The 17,586-nt window shown below is 46.4% G+C and overlaps 1 protein-coding gene across 1 annotated transcript in view; it reads left to right on the forward strand.

The window, feature by feature from the left end:
• Positions 1 to 17,586, forward strand: part of SKIC2 (SKI2 subunit of superkiller complex) — a 54,416-nt gene that overhangs the window by 8,958 nt on the left and 27,872 nt on the right. Inside the window, exons 3-14 of the mRNA XM_070933395.1 lie at positions 1,189 to 1,298; positions 2,682 to 2,799; positions 3,250 to 3,364; positions 3,850 to 3,924; positions 4,928 to 4,981; positions 5,959 to 6,182; positions 7,355 to 7,504; positions 9,511 to 9,656; positions 11,224 to 11,370; positions 12,528 to 12,612; positions 13,828 to 13,934; positions 15,558 to 15,704. Of these exons, the coding sequence (XP_070789496.1) occupies positions 1,189 to 1,298; positions 2,682 to 2,799; positions 3,250 to 3,364; positions 3,850 to 3,924; positions 4,928 to 4,981; positions 5,959 to 6,182; positions 7,355 to 7,504; positions 9,511 to 9,656; positions 11,224 to 11,370; positions 12,528 to 12,612; positions 13,828 to 13,934; positions 15,558 to 15,704 (1,478 nt within the window). The remainder of the gene's footprint in view (positions 1 to 1,188; positions 1,299 to 2,681; positions 2,800 to 3,249; positions 3,365 to 3,849; positions 3,925 to 4,927; positions 4,982 to 5,958; positions 6,183 to 7,354; positions 7,505 to 9,510; positions 9,657 to 11,223; positions 11,371 to 12,527; positions 12,613 to 13,827; positions 13,935 to 15,557; positions 15,705 to 17,586) is intronic.

Here is a 17,586-nt window from a genome sequence, read left to right on the forward strand (position 1 = left end):
TTTGATTCTGTTTCACCATATCTTTAACTTCATTAATTTCCTGCATAATTTCCTGATGAGACTTTTGAATTTTGTCATCTATTTCCTGTTGGGATTTTTGAAATTTATCATCCAAAATTTTAGAAATAAATTCTTTTAAATCTCCCACATCCAACTCTTTTTTCTGAGTCTGTAGCTGTTGAGCAGGGGGAGGCTGCGTTTCATGTTTATGTGTGGGGGATCCCCCCCCTGTTGCCTTCCCTTCCTGCTTCTTTGAAGCCATCCTGCCACGTAGGCTAGTTTTTCTGAAGAAGGAAGTTCCTTTTCCTTTCCCTCCTCCACAGAGACTTCTAAAAAAGTCCCCCAGATTTAGTCAAATGAAACTGAAGTAAAGCAAAGTCAAATTTTAGAAAAAGGAATTTTTTCTTTAAATAGAGCAACTTTGTAGCAGCTTTGTAACTTTATAGCAAAGCAGGATGACTTCACAAATCCACTTTCACTAGCTCGTTAACTCAAATGCTGGGCGCCATATTTTTTCAAATCACTTTCACTCACTCGCTTTCTCTTTTGAATTAAAAAGTCAACAAAGCACTAATACTTGCAATTTTCAAATTTCTGGATTCAAGTTAGTATTTCCGCTGCTTGTTAAGGTTGGTTCCTTTCACTTTAAAAGTTTGCTGCTGCCGGCTTGTTCTGCTGAAGGCAGAATCGTCCCACGCCGCCCGGAGTCTCCGCAGGTTGGGAGGGAGTCGCGCCTGTTTTCTCCCCAGAAACAATTCCCTGGGGGGTTACAGGGGCTCAACCTGTGCCCTGCTGTCTCTTCTCCTACAATCTTCAAGATTTCGGAGTTTTCGAGCCACTCCTCGTTCGTGGGGCGGCTCTACAGGCAGCGGGGCTGGCGGTCTTTAAAAAACACCGCCGTCGCCGAAGCTTGCAAACCGGAAGTCTCAGAAAGGAATGTTATTATGACTATATATCACCCTGGCTCCATAAAATCCCCCCTCCCAGTTTCCCACATCACTAATGTGGCAGGCCTGAAGATCCAATGCAAAAGATGGCTTCCAGGCCTGACACCTACAGCCCTGGAAATCTCTGATAGTCTCTCGGTGAAGAACTGCCACTTAGCTTCTGAGCTGTAACAAATACATTTTATGAATGGCGTTAAATAAGAAATGATACATCTTCCTTCTCTTTTGCCCACCTCTCCAGCTGCCACATGGTCTGCCCCCATATGCTGAAGATCTGGCCTCGGAATTGGAGCAGCATTATCTCAACAGCCCGGAATGGCTTCCCATCCATGACTTTGAAAGGTCTCACAGGTGAGTCCCCGGCAGCCGGGATGGTTGCTTGGAAGTTGCAGTAGGAATGAGAAGAGGTCTGGTTGGGGTGGGTAAGGGGATCATCTGTAGCAGAAGGAGGGTCGGGGGGGGGGGGAAATGGGATGACTCACCGCAGCCAGGTGGGTGTGACTTGGTGGGCGTGGCCATCTGAGGGCCACCAGGTGGATGTGGATGGGTGGGTGGATAGTTGTGTTCTGTCCCCAATCACACACACACACACCAACAGACGTTCAAGAGTTAAAGACCAAACCAGCCGGCAAAATCCTTTTCCTTATGATAACGGAACTTGGCAACAACCTAGTGGCTGCCTGCCAAGAGTTTATTATTTACGAAGAGGAGAGATAACTTCTCCCCACTTCTGATACATCAAAAGAAACAGCTCAATAATTACGGAGTTAATCAAGTCCAGAGATAATCCTGCAAAGTCTTATAGCAAAAGTCCGGCAATGCAGAATGGCATGGAAGCTTTCAGTTTTGTTCGTCACAAGGTTTGACTGGCCACCACACTCCCTTTTATATCCTGTGGGGTGTGGTCCAGTGACTCAGCCTAATCTCGGGCACGCCTTTTCTTCTGTTGCGTGCGCTTATCTCTGCGACGCTGGCGTGGATCCAGCCAAGACTCATTACCCTCATCACTGTCCATCTGTGGCTGCGTGGACGTGCTTGGCCCCGGCCCTATCTTTTGCCCTTCGGCGGACACCGAAGGCATTGCCAGAGAGGAGGGTCCTGGAGAGGGAGGCCTTGCCAACTCCTCTTCTTCACTCTCGGAGTCCTCTCCTGCCGATGACACAGGTTCAGGTAACGGAGCCACAACAAGTTGTGGCCAGGTCAATGTGGAGGATTAGGTGCAGCATTTCTCCAAATTGTGGAGGGAAGGGAATCCACCCAGCCCCTCCCTTCCCTGCCAAATTTAGCAGAGAAACCTCTAGTCAGGAGGCAGAAAAAAGGAACATTTCTCCAAATTGGGGTGGGTGGGTGCATCCACCCCCTTTGCCTTTCAAATTTTGCCCCTTCCCTGTTTCCTGTTTGCCAACACATCTCTGGGTGATTTTTGTTCTGGCAGGGTGCTGAGTTGGCTTACACGTCCAGTTGCCAGGACTGACTTGTTCTGTGCCCAGCTGGTACCCCCCCCCCCAATTCCCAGCCACACCCACGTGGTTGTGTCCGTCTGGCCACGCCCAATCCCAAGTCATCCGCGCCGAGCTGTTCTGCACCTAATCCTTCTCGTCGACCTGGCCACGCCTACCCATGCACACCCACCTGGCGGCACTGAGATGGCCGTGCCCACCTGGCTGCGGTGAGTCATCATCGACCCGTCAAGGGAGCCAAAATGATTTAACTCCACCTCTTGTCCTGAGGCAGGTTCTGGCCCCGAGAGAAGGATGTCCAATCACTCTTCGCACTGGAGGTCACACCTGTGCACTCCACCCTCCAGGCTGAACGCAATCCCACCACCGGGGAGCTGCTGGGTTTTAAAGAGGTGAGAGATGAGCTTTCTTCCCAGGGGGCATTGGGATAGAGGGTTGAAGGAAAAAGTTAACCTAAATCTTCGCGCACGGATTTCAGACGCCGACTGACTTTCTCTGCTATTACTGTCCCTCAGTAAAAGTTCCTTTTGAAATGCCAATTGTTTCAAGAGTCAGGCTTTCCTAGAAGGTAGCTGAGGCAGATTAACAGAGTTGGAAGGAACCTTGTAGGTCATCTAGTCCAACCCCCCGCCCATGCAGGAGACCCTGCACCATTTCTGAACAGATGGCGGTCCAGTCCCTTCTTGAAAGCTTCCAGTGACGAAGCTCCCACAACTTCTGAAGGCAAAGCTGTTCCATGGGTTGATTGCTCTCACTGTCAGAAAATTTCTCCTTATTTCCAGGTTGAATCAGTTTCCATCCATTAATCCTTTACACTCTCCCTCTTTTGACTTCAATTCTAGGCACTTGTGGACAACACGGGATTATCAGCCAAGAATTCGCTTTCCTTCCAGCGAGCGCCTGGCCCTCCCTCCGAGTCTCTGAGAGGCAGTGCCACCAACTACCCCTTCTGGCCAGGTGTGGGTCTCCCGTTTCTGTTATTTGAGTTTATAACTTTGAACGCAGAACCATAAGCAGGAACAAACTTGAAATCAAGGAACAGTGTTTCATCCACTATCGGGGGCTTTGGAAACTTTTTATGGGTTGTAGATCAGTGGCTTAGTGGCCCGGTGGGCAGCAGAAGAGAAGAGTATCAGGCCACGCATGCATGCACAGCTTGACTTGCACTAGTGGAGCTGCGCACGCCTGTGCACACGCACCGGCCCGCTGCTCATACAAGTCAAGCTATGTGCACCCCAGCCTGCTGCTCACTCAGCCCAGTTCTAAATAGGCCATGAGCCCGGTAGTGGGCCATTTGGGACCCCTGTTGCAGATCAGTTAGTTGGCTTTTGTACTCTTCCCATGTCTCTAATTTGGTTATAGAACGTGCATCTCCATTTTGCCCTCCAGGTAACTAAGCTCCAGACCACTAATAATCTGCTCTTGTAACACAATCTCTCCAGGTGGAATTGATGAGCCAAGCTTGGAACTGATTAAGGCTCAGGAAGATAAGGAAGAGGACATTGATTTTGAGAAAGGTAATAACATAAGCATATTCCAGCCAACGGCTCTATTGTTTCAGTCCTGACTATTCTGGTTTTTTTGTAATGCCCTCTGCCCTCTGTTTGAGCAGACTCAAAAATGTAGTTTATTCCATTTACGATACTCAGAGATAGCGATGATAAGAAAATGGGGTCTGGCACAAAAGAGCTGTGCCGTGGGATTATTTGTGATCTCTGTTATGTGGATAGTTTATGATTTTATTTACAAAGAATGATATGGATAAGACTCAGATGGAAATAGAACTGAAATAATTGCCCAGAGACTCTTTTCTAGCATTTAAAGAGTTGTGGTAGCACAGTAGTTAGAATGCAGTACTGCAGGCTACTTCTGCTGATTGCAGATTTCCAGCAGTTCAGCGGTTCGAATCTCACCAGCTCAAGGTTGATTCAGCCTTCCATCCTTCCGAGGTCAGTAAAATGAGGACTCAGATTATTGGGGGCAATTTGCTGACTCTGTAAACTTCTTAGAAAGGGCTGTGAAGCACTGTGAAGCAGTATATAAGTCTAAATGCTATTACTATTAAAACTAAAACTAAACTAAAGAATAGAGTGTGCTTTGTGGTAGATTTATTGATAGCATTTTAATCCATCTGAAAAATTCCTTGACTGGTATAGATCAGTGTTTCCCAACCTTCAGGTATGTAGAATACAGTTCCCGAAATACCAATAGAAGAGAATATCTATAGCTCAGGGTTGAACTGCAGGATCCTTGATGCTCTCTGAGCTTGGACATTTTCTTGCAGATGTTTCATTGCTAAACTAGGTAGCAACATTAGTGCTACGTTCCTAGAATTCCAACAGTAGCAATGCTGGCTGTGGAATTCTGGGATTTGAAGTTTACACATCTGCAAATGGTCAAGGTTCGGGAACACCGGCTTAGATCCATTAATAAAGTGGACTAGCCTTGACTTCAAGTTTGATGTAGGGGACATGGTGTCATCTTGGCAACTGCTTTCATATTTTTCTCTTTCCCTCTCAGATTTGCTGACAGTGCCACCTGGATGGAAAAAAGGGGTGGAATTCACCAAACAAGGTATAGCAAAATCAAAGCGTCAATAATAAAATGAAAACAATGAGCAAATCATCTCAAGGTTGAAAGATTTTAATTTTGAAACCTTCTGGCCTGGTCTTCATTTCACTGTTGGAACGGTTTCAAGCACAGAACGCTTCTGATCGGGTCAGAACATCCATATTCATAACATGCATTTATTATGACCACCCAAAAATATTAGGAACCTTTAGCTGGAAAAATCCATTTAGCTCATATAGCATACAGTAGTGGCCAAAATTATGGAAATCTTTTGGGAAAAATGTATTTTTGAGGTTTGATGGCTAATAACACCACTCTTTTTTTTTTTGAGTTTCAAGATAATCCTATTCCACTGCTGGAATGGCCTGGGAATAGCCCAGACCTTAACTTAACCCAATTGAAAATCTATGGAGCTGACTAAAGAAACTTGTTAGTCAGAAGCCACCCAGCAATAAAACCCAGTTAATAGAAGCAATCATTCAATCTTGGTTTCACATTATACCAGCTGCAGAACTAAAAGATTTGGTTCACTCCATGGGAAGACGTTGTAAGGCCGTCATTCATGCTAAAGGTTACCTAACCAAGTATTAACTAACATGGTGATAATTTTTGTATATTTCGTTTTTTCTGTGGTGATAATTTTTCTATATCTTGTTTTTTTCTACATGTTTCACTTTTCTTCTTTATATTGTAACTGCTATTCCATTAGCAAATCCTTCATAAAAGTTATTGCATTACATTCTTAATTAAATTATATTTCCAGTGATATATAATTTTATGGTACTACTGCTCCCCCCCCAAAAAAAAAATGTTATTAGCTAGTTTTAGAAAATACACTTTTCCCAAAAGTTTTCCACCATTTTGGCCACTACTGTATCTCAGCATGAAGGTAACTTGGAACGTAGAAGTCCTAAGGATTTCTCCACTTGGGTTTCTTTTTAAAAAAAGAGGTTCAGATTTTGCTCCTTTTGCTTCTTCAGAGATCATGGCCTCCCCAGGATTGCTGAATTTGACCAATTTGCTGGGTGCACTAGACACCTTCGAGCTGGAGGCCTCCAGTGATGAGGAAGGCAAAGAGAAGGCAGAGGAAGTGGAGAAGAGGAGGAAGAAAGGGAAGAATAAGGGAGCAAGGGAAGAAGAGATCCCTCCAGCAGAACCAGCACCACTGCACAGAGTGAACAGCTTGGAGGAACTGGTGCTTAAGGTAAGGACATGTCTGCATGCAGGTTTCGCTTCATGGGTGTGCTCATGGGTATGAGATGTAGGAGCCCAATGTCAGAAGAAAGAAGGAGACAAAGGTAGGATATATCAAGCTATAGAATAGGGCAGGGGTTTCCAACCTTGGCAACTTTAAGACTTCTGGACTTCAACTCCACAAGTCTTAAAGTTGCCACGGTTGGAGATCCCTGGAATAGAGAACCTGGGGCTGAGACATAGGTGGCCTGCAGCTCCCAGCATCCTTCAGCTTCAGTCTAGCAAGATCTGGAAAGCTCTAGAGCAGGGATCCCCAACTCCAGTATGCCAGCAAACGGTCCACGCAAATAAGCGAAGCCCCATCCGTGGGATACAGGCAGCATGCAAAACTACGCCCCCTCTGGTTTGCAGAAAAACTTCTCCATGGAACCGGTCCCTGGTGCTCAAAAGGTTGCGGGGAGGGGGGGTACTGGTCTAGAGCAAGGGTCTCCAAACTTGGCAGCTTTAAGACTTGTGGACTTCAACTCCCAGAATTCCTCAGCCAGCCAACCCTTGCTCTAGAGAAATGGGAAAAGTGAACCTGGGATAATGGGTGTCGGGATCAGTTGATTTTTTCTGGACATAGATGGCGGGGAAAGGTGGGGCTGCTAAGAAATAAAATTATTGGAGCCAATGGTTGGAGATGTATTGCTTGTCTTCAAATATCAGGATAAATCACAGCCATTATGAAGAGAAGGTGGCTTTTATTTGTCCTCTGCCCGTCCTCTCAGTTGTGAAGAGATTATTTTATTGATGTGATTTATTCTACCTGGATTTTAGTTTGTGGCCCATATCTCGTGAACTGCAACTCATCGTGATCCCAGTTTTGAAATTCTGAAACAAGCTAGCAGTATCAGGGGTCAAAGCAAAGAAAATGTGTTTAAATGTTTCCATATTATGAACCTTGCTATAAACCTACCCTGTTTCCCTCAAAAGAAGACATCCCTTGATAATAAGCCCAATCAGGCTTTTGAACGCATGGCAATAAGGCCAAGCGCTTATTTCAGGGTTCAAAAAAAAAGTATAAGACAGGGTCTTATTTTCGGAGACACACGGTATATAGTTTGGAAACGCTAAGTTCCGGAAAGCAGTTTGGGAGGATTCCATATTAACTGTTTTGGCCTGTCCTTGCCTTGTTCTCAGGAGGTGACACCCATCCCCGAATCAGCCCCACAGGCTGCCCCTGCCTCTGCCCCCGCTGCAGTGCCCCCTAAAGAACAGTGGGCTATCCTGGTCGATGTAAGCTCCCCCGTGGATGATTTCTACAAGCTAATTCCTGATCCAGCCTTCCAGGTAAACCACCACTTGTCAGCTGTCCCATTAGTGTATGCAAAAGGGGGGGGGGGCACAGACACACCTGGGATATAATTTTACAAAGAGTATAATTTTACTGATAAATCCATGTAGGCACAGAAGAAGCAAAGCCAATTCTAAAGGTTCCCGAAGTCCCAAAGGTGCTTTTTTTTTTTTTTCAAGAGGCAACTGGACTTTATTTTTCTTTGAAGACGTTTCGCTTCTTATTCAAGAAGCTTCTTCAGCTCTGACAGGATGGTGGGGAATGGAAGGGTTTATATCTCTTGCAGACAGCTGGTCATTTGCATCCTTTTGGAGAGTCGTTGAGGCCACTTGGAAGTTTATCTGTCCTCAGGGTCACCTGAATAGTGCAAATGACCCTGAGGACACAAATGACCCTGAGGATGGCGAACCTATGGCACGCATGCCACAGGTGGCACACGGAACCATATCGGTGGGCACGTGAGCGTTGCCCTAGCTCAGCTCTGGCGCCTGCATCTGATTTTTGGGCCTTCCGGGCCCACCAGAAGTCGGCAAATGGGCCGTTTCCAGCCTCTGGAGGGCCTCCAGGGGGTGGGGAAGGCCCATTTTCGCCCTCCCCAAGCTCCTAGAAAGGCTCTGGAGCCTGGGGAGGGCGAAAAGTGGGCCTACTGGACCCACCGTGCCATCGCATGCCAAAAGCGGGGAGGTCGCATGTGCATTCGCGGGGGGGGGGGGCGCATTGAATTATGGGTATGGGCACACGCGCACATGACCCCCCTGTGCTCCCCCTGCTTTTGGCACACGATAGCAAAAAGCTTAGCCATCACTGTCATATAAGGACCAAGAAATTTATAATGTCTGTCCTACAAAGTAGACCAGATCAAGAAACAGGTACTGTGTGTCTCTGCCTAAAATTAAGATTGCCCTCAGTAAATGAATCTTGCAAGTCTGAATGTGCTTCTCTCTCTCTCTCTCTCTTATCTTTCATGTAAATTTGGAGGGGGGGGGAGCCTGAGGTGTTTGCATACCCCTCCTATGGGCCTCTGCCATTTTTATCTGCTTGTTCGCCAATCCAACACTTCCTTTGTGATTTGGAAAACAGTCTGTGCCGTTCGAAGACTTCCCATAACGTGACCTCGAGGTGAAGGAACTTTCACAGAGCCCAGCTGGCTCGTCCCTCCCAACTCTCCCCAAGGATTTCGTCTCCTCCCTTACATAATTACAGGAACCATTTGCTCTTCGGTTTGAGATTCAGTCAACACGGACTCATCCCCAGGGACTCAGGGCAGAAAACATTGTGAAGCCAAGAAGGCTCCACACCCATTTGGCGACCCTGATAAGCCTCCAGGTGGCCTCAACGTCTCTCTAAAAAGGATGCAAATGACCAGCTTGTCTGCAAGGAATATAAATCCTTCCATTCCCCACTATCCAGTCAGAGCCGAAGAAGCTTCTTGCATGAGAAGCGAAACGTCTTCAAAGAAAAACAAGAAAGTCCAGTTGCCTCTTGAAAAAAAGCACCTTTGGGTCCCCCCTGTTAGGGTGTGTGTCCAAGTCCAAGGTCATAATCAGTAATATCAGTCCAGTAAGTATCTTCCCTTACCAAAGCAAACAGACTTTAGTAATTCTTGGTATACAGTACCATATAACAATTCAGTCTAACATCAATCAGCAGAAAGACGCAGGAAGCAACAGTAACAGGATCAATCAGGAACAAGGAACGCTTCTCTGCGCTGCTTATTTATGCACTGTAGCCTAATCACAGGGTTCAGCAAACCTTGATTACATGGCTCAGTTGTTCCTTAAAGAAACAGATATATTGCCTGACCAACCAGTTAGGAGTAAGCTACAAGCTGAACCTAACACCCCCCCACATCCCTTCCATTTTGGTTGTCAATCTGCGAGGGAAACGGCAAGTAGGGATAGAATCCGAATCAGCTCTGACACCAGTTCTGTTGGGCTGCTGGGAGTGGAGAGCCATGTGTCGATAAACTAAATTTCCTTTTTTTCCCCTCCACCCAACCCAGTGGCCTTTTGAGCCCGACGTTTTCCAGAAACAGGCAATTCTCCACTTGGAGAAGCATGATTCAGTCTTTGTCGCCGCCCACACCTCTGCGGGAAAGACTGTCGTGGCTGAGTACGCCATTGCTCTGTCGCAGAAGCACATGACACGGTGAGAATATCCTTGTTTCCTGTGTTGGTTTTGTGTTTTACGCTTTCAAATCATCTTCTTGATCCAAATGCAGTTTTTTATTTCATCCAATTGGTTGAGGAATTCGCAGAGCAACCCTAGAGTAGCAAGGGTGTGCACATGAAAGCGACTGAGAGCAGTTGCGAATAATCACAGCCAACACACAGATACACTGAGTTGTGTTTACTTTTAGGAAATAGTAATAAGGCACAGTCCAATAAACAGTCCAGGTCATACACAGATAAAGCAGTAGATAGTAAAACAATAGTCCAGGGATATTCCAGTAACAAAGTCTTCTTACCAGTCGTCGTAGTCATACACAATAAACAGTTGCAAACAGTAGCAAACATAGCAAATAGCAGTAACGATCAGCAAAGAGCAATAATGGTCAGCAAAAAACAGCAAAGATCAGCAGAGAGCAATACTAATCAGTAGAGATCAGCAGAGAGAAACAAGCCATGTTTCAAGCTCCCTCTTAAGGACATTGGCTACAGAGCTAACCAATCAGGACACAGTATGATACAGTACAGCAATACAGTCTTAAAGCTATATTGAGGTTTTATATATTGCCAACCCAACAAGTTAGGTGATTATCATTTCCTAACACAGTTTCCAGCATTTATTTCCAATTTGGGGCAAAAAAACACCCATTGGTGAAAACAGATTTGTTTAAAGACTATGGCATTTGTTTCAGTATATTCATAAACTGGAATAGGGCATAGCAACAAGTCAGCCAATGGAGGACTGTTTGGTAACTGAAACACAGTATTTGCCTCTGACTAGGTGGCTCAGTGGCTAAGACATTGAGCTTGTTGATCAGAAAGATCGGCAGTTCGAATCCCTAGTACAGGTCTCTGCGTGAGCAGGGGGTTGGATTAGATGACCTCCAAGGTCCCTTCCAACTCTGTTATTGTTACTTTATGGGGCCATAAGAGACAGTTTGGAGCCTGGGCGTGGCTTAACTGTTCTGTATATAAGCTTGAGGGCACTAGCTTTTCCCTCCTCCATTTTGCTCTCCTCCATTTTGCCTCCTCCATTTTGTGCTGTGTTTGTACTTGCTATTTCTCTTTTCTACAACGTGGAAAAACCTACAAGGGTATTGTATACATGCCTTATGTGTTGTTATGTATCTAAAGAAGTTTTGAATCCTGCTGAATAGTCTGCTTGTGTGTGCTGCAACAAACTCTGACGATTTGTTTAACGACCTCCACAAAAAAGGGTCATGAAATTGGCTTCTGGTCAGGTGGTGACCCTAATTCCTGGCTCAAATACGGTCATAAATCAAGGACTATCTGTACTTAGAAGATTTTTCTCTTCCTCCTGCATATATTATAAGTGTTCCTAATCTCAACTTTAGCAATTTGAAGATGCGTGGAGTTCAACTCGCAAGAATTTTGGGAGTTGAAGTCCACTTGTTTCCAAGTTGCCAAGGTTGAGAAACAATAGCCTCATCAAAAAAGAAAAAGAAAAAAGGCGGTTCTTCAGATTATTTTAGAGTCTGCAATTTTCCAAATATCTCATTCTTTCCCCCTTCTGCCTCCTTTTGCAGCACCATCTACACATCCCCAATCAAAGCGCTTTCCAACCAGAAGTTTCGGGATTTCAAGAACACCTTTGGGGATGTTGGCTTGTTGACAGGAGATGTGCAGCTGCATCCGGATGCCTCCTGCCTCATCATGACAACTGAGATTCTCAGGTGAGGGCTAGGCCGAAGAGAGAAGGCTGTCTCTCAATGCAAGGGGGTGGGCAGGATGGCTGGAAGGTATCATGAGGCGTGAAAGTCTATGGAGATTCTCAGTCATCCAGATCACGATTGTCCCAAAGGGTTTTTTGTCTGGAGGCAACTGGACTGTCTTGTTTTTCCTTTTGAAGACGTTTCGCTTCTCATCCAAGGAGCTTCTTCAGCTCTGACTGGATGGTGGGGAATGGAAGGATTTATATTTCTTGCAAACAGCTGGTCATTTGCATCCTTTTAGAGCAGGGGTGTCAAACTCAAGGCCCATGAGCCGAATCCGGCCCATGAGGCCGCCCTGAAAACGGCAAAGGATCGGCCCACGGTGCCTTGCCAGCAAAAATGGAGCTTGGGAGTGCCGCGGGCAGCCCTCTCAAGTTCTCTTCTTACAGGCAGAGGGTTGCAGGAGACCGTCACAGCTGAAAACAGAGTTCGGGAGCCCATTTTCGCTGGCAGAGTGCTCGGACCCCCATAGGCGCCCCCCAAACGAGTGACATCAAGCTGGCCATGCCCCCTGGCCATGCATGCCACCCCCTCCCGAGATCAAACATAACCCTTAATCGGCCCTCAATGAAATCGAGTTTGACACCCCTGTTTTAGAGGGTCCTTGAACCACTTGGAGGTTTACCTGTGTCTCAGGGTCACCCAAGTAGTGCAAATGGTTCCTGTAGTCTGCAATTTTTCCTCCTCTGGAAATCCAGCTGTCTGCAAAGAATGCAAATGACCAGCTGACTGCAAGGAATATAAATCCTTCCATTCCCCACTATCCTGTCAGAGCTGAAGAAGCTTCTTAGATGAGAAGCAAAACGTATTCAAAAAAAAAAAAATTAGAAAGTCCAGTTGCCTCCTGAAAAAGCACCTTTGGGACAACCTTGACCTGGATGACCGAGAATCTTTACAGACTATCTGTAGCTGTATTTGCCACTTCTGTTTTCCTTTGAAGGCAGGATTCCCCATCAGCCAGAACTAATTTTTTCGGATTCAGACGCCTTTCTCAAACCGAAATTCCTTCATGCTTTCATAATTAAGCAGGGCCAAACTGACAACCCAAATCTTTTTAGTTGTTTTACAACGATAATGCTGTCTTAAAAATGCCGTTTTCTTTTTTCTTATTTGCAAAGGTCTATGCTCTATAATGGCTCCGATGTCCTCAGAGACCTAGAGTGGGTGATCTTTGATGAAGTGCATTATATTAATGATTCTGAGGTAAGAGAAAAAAACCAAGGATTAAAACACAGAAAAAAATCAGGACCTGAGCAGTCCTGAGGTATTTAGTTTGGGTTGGTGGAAATTCATTGGCTTCTAGAATGTTCTTCAGATGGTCTTCAATCAACTGCCCTCTTTCTGTTTCTCAACACAGATAGTCCTCGACTTACAACAATTCATTTAGGGACTGTTCGAAGTTACAACGGCCTTGAAAAAAAAGTGACATGACCTTTTTTCACACTTACGACCTTTGTAGCATTCCCCCTGATCGTGTGATCAAAATTCAGACATTTGGCAATTGGGTCATGCTTATGACGGTTGCTGTATCTCAAGGTCACGTGATCCCCTTCTGTGATCTTCCAACGAGCAGTCAATGGGGAAGCCAGATTCACTTAGCAACCTATCGATTGCAGTGATTCTCATAACAGCGGTGGCAAGAAAGGTCGTATAATGGAGCAAAGCTCACTCAACCAATGTTTCGCTCAGCAACAGAAATGTTGGGCTCAATTGCGGACGTAAGTCGAGGACTTTCTATATAAAAGGGGAAATACTTAGGTCCTTCATTGCTCTGCAATAAAAGTGAGAGAGAACGTATGGGTCAAAGGCCCATACTTTTGATATAGTATTCCCTTATTTATGGAAGGACAGTGTCTTAAGTGCTCCTTGGTCAGGACTTTGCATTGTCCCCTCATTCTTTTTATTGGATGGCAGCCATTGTTGGGATTCAGCCGGTTCGCACCAGTTCAAGCGAACCGATTGTTAAATTATCAATGCCCTGCTTTTAAAGTGGATCCTGGGCGCTGCATTGCAATGGAGAAAAGGACAATGGACTGCCAGCGCGAAGGAAGAAGAAGGCCGCTTTCCTCCTTCCCTCGTGCTGGCCGCTCCATTTCACATTTCTCTATCGCAGCGCAGTGCCCAGGATCCACTTTGATCCATTTCTCCATCGCAGCGCAGCACCCAGGATCCACTTTGATAGTGGGGGTGGGAATTTAACAACCGGTTTGTCTAGGGTCAGGTTGACGATCACGGGAGGCTCGTCCCACATGTGCAACAGAGCTGGAGGACAGAGATGGGACACACCTCCCACGACAGCCAACCTGACCCCGGGTGAACCGGTTGTTAAATTATTTGAATCCCACCACTGACCTCATCAGAAAGACATCCTCCTTCACATGCTCAGGGGCATTCTTCTCTTTCTTTTCTCCTCCTCAGCGCGGTGTGGTTTGGGAAGAGGTCCTCATCATGTTGCCAGACCACGTAAACATAATTTTGCTGAGTGCCACCGTCCCCAACACCCTGGAGTTTGCTGACTGGATTGGGTGAGCAGAAACTTAGTCCAACGTCCTGCAGCTCATCTAAGGTCCCGTTTCAGATGCTTCTGTGACAGGAAGGCATCTTCCTTCCTTCCTCTCTTGTGGGTTCTGATTATGGAATGAGAACATCTAGACACCATAATACAGGTCCCAGTGTCCTTTACTCTAGCAATTTGTCTAGTCCCTTTTAGAAGGCAACTGAGCCAGAAGTTGGCAATATAGAGGTCCTCAATTTAACAACAGTTCGATTAATGGCCAATCAAAGTTACAACAGCACCAAAAAATGAGACTTATGACCGCTTTTCACAGTTATGATCTTTGCAGCATCTCTATGATCATCTGATCAAAATTCCAATGCTTGGCAACTGGATTCATATTTATGACGGTTGCAGTGCTCCAGGGTCACGTGATCCCCTTTTACGACAATGGGGAAGCCAGATTCACTTAACAGCCGGGTTACTAACTTAATGATTGCAGTGATTCACTTAAGAAGTGAGGCAAGAAAGGTTGTAAAATGGGGCAAAATTCGCTTAACCAGTATCTCGCTTAGCAACAGAAATTTTGGGCTCAATTGGCGGTCATAAGTCATGTAGTCTTTGTGGATCAAAGCTCTCCTGATGTCTTTGGGAAGACTATCCGTTAAATAGAAATTCAGAATTAAAAATAGGCCTCGAATCATGTGGGACTGCAGTTTCCTAGGGACACGTTACCTTCTGACAAGCAAAATCAATGGAAAAGTCAGATTCACTTAACAACCATGTTGCTAACTTAACCACTGCAGTAATCCATGTAACTCTGGCAAGAAAGATCATAAAATGTGGCAAAACTCAGTTGACAACTGTCTCACTTAGCGACAGAAATTTTGAGCTCAATTGTGATCAAAGGAGCCGTGGTGGCACATTGGATAGAATGCAGTACTGCAGGCTACTTCTGCCGGCTGCCTGCAATTTGGCAGTTCGAATCTCACCAGGCTCAAGGTTGACTCAGCCTTCCATCCTTCCGAGGTCGGTAAAAATGAGGACCCAGATTGTTGGGGGCAATAGGCTGACTCTGTAAACCGCTTAGAGAGAGCTGTAGAAGCACTGTGAAGTGGTATATAAGTCTAAGTGCTATTGCTATTGCTGTCAGCATTCCAAGTAATGCACCCATTGAAAGCAGAACTCTGAGGCAAGTAGATTTCTCAAAGAACTATTTATTGAATATATCCTATTTGCACAACTGCTGAAAATCAACTCTGAAAGTTCCCACAGTTTTCACCTAATTAAAAAGTGAAGGTTCCCCCCTTCCCCCAGATCATTGGTCACATTGTCCAATAGAGGTGCTGGCTGGTTGCTTGGTTACTCCACTCCTCCTCTCCCCAGCTACCTGTTGGAATGTCCTTGGTTCCCACAGGAAAACGTTTTGACTACAAAGCCCCAGCTATCTTATTTCCCCCCTCCCTGTCCCTTCTTCTTCCCTGTGGCAACCCTGAACCCTCCAAGATGGCCTCAGCCAGGTTCGCTTCAGGGTTAATAAAATCCTCATTATATGTTCTATCTCAATATATGTTCTTTGAACAGCACAGTTTTGGAGAGGGGAGGGAAGAGTTCACCAATATAACACTGTTTGTGGGATTCCTGCTCTTGACAGGAGAATCAAGCGGAAGAAGATTTATGTGATCAGCACACTGAAGCGCCCTGTTCCACTGGAGCATTATCTGTACACGGGAAACAGCCAGAAGACGCAGAACGAGCTCTTCCTCCTCGTGGACGCCCGTGGGACGTTCCTTACAAAGGGGTAAGCTGAAGATCAACAGATGGTCCCTTATAATACCTTCCAGGCCAACTTCTCCTTCCCTACTTCCACGAGAATTAAAGCTATCCTTGTTAATGATTTTTTTTTAAAATGCCACTGCGAAATGGTTGAAACCTTGCTGAGCTTTAATTATAGGTTTATAACCTGCCTCAAACAAACATCCTTTTCCCCAGCAGGTAATAGCCTCAGTATGTACCCCAGAACATACCTGGGCAACCTTTTTATATGTTACAAATGAAAGCAAATATACATGTCCCCAGATAACGTTGCATGATCCAATCTGGATTTGTCACCAGGACCAGAGATTTCGTTTTCCAAGCTTTCAGACTTGTGCTGGAGCCTATACAACAGTCAATGACTTAATAACCAGCCATTAAAATCTAGTAGTAGCCCAATCTACCGTATTTTCCCCAAAATAAGACCCTGTCAGTGGTGGGTTCCTCCCGGTTCGGCCGAGCTGGTAGCGGTGACAATATGATGTCACCGAACCAGTTCTCTTTGTTCGGGAGCTGGGCCCTCCCCCCCACATTATTCTTACCTTTTATTTGGCCCCGCCCCCAATCTATTTGCTGCTTCCCGAGTCCCAGCTGATCGGCTAGAAGGAAAAAAACTGTTTAAACTCCTGCTGCAGGACTTCAAAGGACCGCCCTACAGCTGATCGGTGTTAAAAGGCAGTGTGGTGGTAGACCAGTGCACTTGAAAAACAAATGGGTAGACCGGTACCTCCAAAAACAAATGAGTAGACCGGTACAGCTCTGCAAGCAGTTAAAAGCCTGGTAGACCAGTACCCCTGCTAAATCCTAAAGAATTGTCACATGACCATCAGGATGGATTTTGCGCATTATCTGCACGATAAAGTCGCTCAAATTCGGGAAGGCTTGGACTCCGACTGGGTAGGTACAGGCGGGTTGTCCGAGGTCTGTCTTGAGACGGTTATCTGGGATGAGTTTGACCCTGTGACTCCCGAGGACGTGGACAGGATGCTGGGGAGGTTGAACGCAACCACATGTTTATTGGACCTGTGTCCCTCCTGGTTGGTGCTGGCTACCCGGGAGGTTACACGAGGCTGGCTCCAGAGGATTATAAATGCTTCCTTGAGTGAGGGGTTCTTGCCTCCCGCCTTGAAAGAGGCGGTGGTGAGGCCCCTCCTCAAGAAGCCCTCTCTGGACCCAGCTGTTTTAGCAAACTATCGTCCAGTTTCCAACCTTCGCTTCTTGGCGAAGGTTGTTGAGAGTGTGGTTGCGCGACAGCTCCCACAGTACCTGGATGAAACCGTCTATCTAGATCCGTTCCAGTCCGGCTTCAGGCCCGGGTACAGCACGGAAACGGCATTGGTCGCGTTGGTTGATGATCTCTGGAGGGCTCGGGACAGAGGTTGCTCCTCTGTTCTGGTCCTATTAGACCTCTCAGCGGCTTTTGATACCATCGACCATGGTATCATGCTGCGCCGGTTGGAGGGGTTGGGAGTGGGAGGCACTGTTTTACGGTGGTTCTCCTCCTATCTCTCCGACCGGTCGCAGTCTGTGTTGGCTGGAGGGCAGAGGTCGACCTCAAGGCACTTGGTTTGTGGGGTGCCACAAGGGTCGGTCCTCTCGCCTCTCCTGTTCAACATTTATGTGAAGCCGCTGGGCGAGATCATCCGTGGTTTTGGGGTGCAGTGCCATCTGTACGCTGATGACACCCAGCTGTACATCTCCACCCCAGACCACCCCAACGATGCCCTTGAAGTGATGTCCCGGTGCCTGGAGGCGGTGCGGGTCTGGATGGGGAGGAACAGGCTCCGACTCAATCCCTCCAAGACTGAGTGGCTGTGGCTGCCGGCGTCCCGATATAGTCAGCTGGTGCCATGACTATTGGGGGCGAG

Source organism: Pituophis catenifer, unplaced genomic scaffold (genome assembly GCF_029215685.1).
Source record: "Pituophis catenifer annectens isolate HBS135680 unplaced genomic scaffold, rPitCat1.0.hap2 SCAF_2, whole genome shotgun sequence".
NCBI classification, from domain to species: Eukaryota; Metazoa; Chordata; class Lepidosauria; order Squamata; family Colubridae; genus Pituophis; species Pituophis catenifer.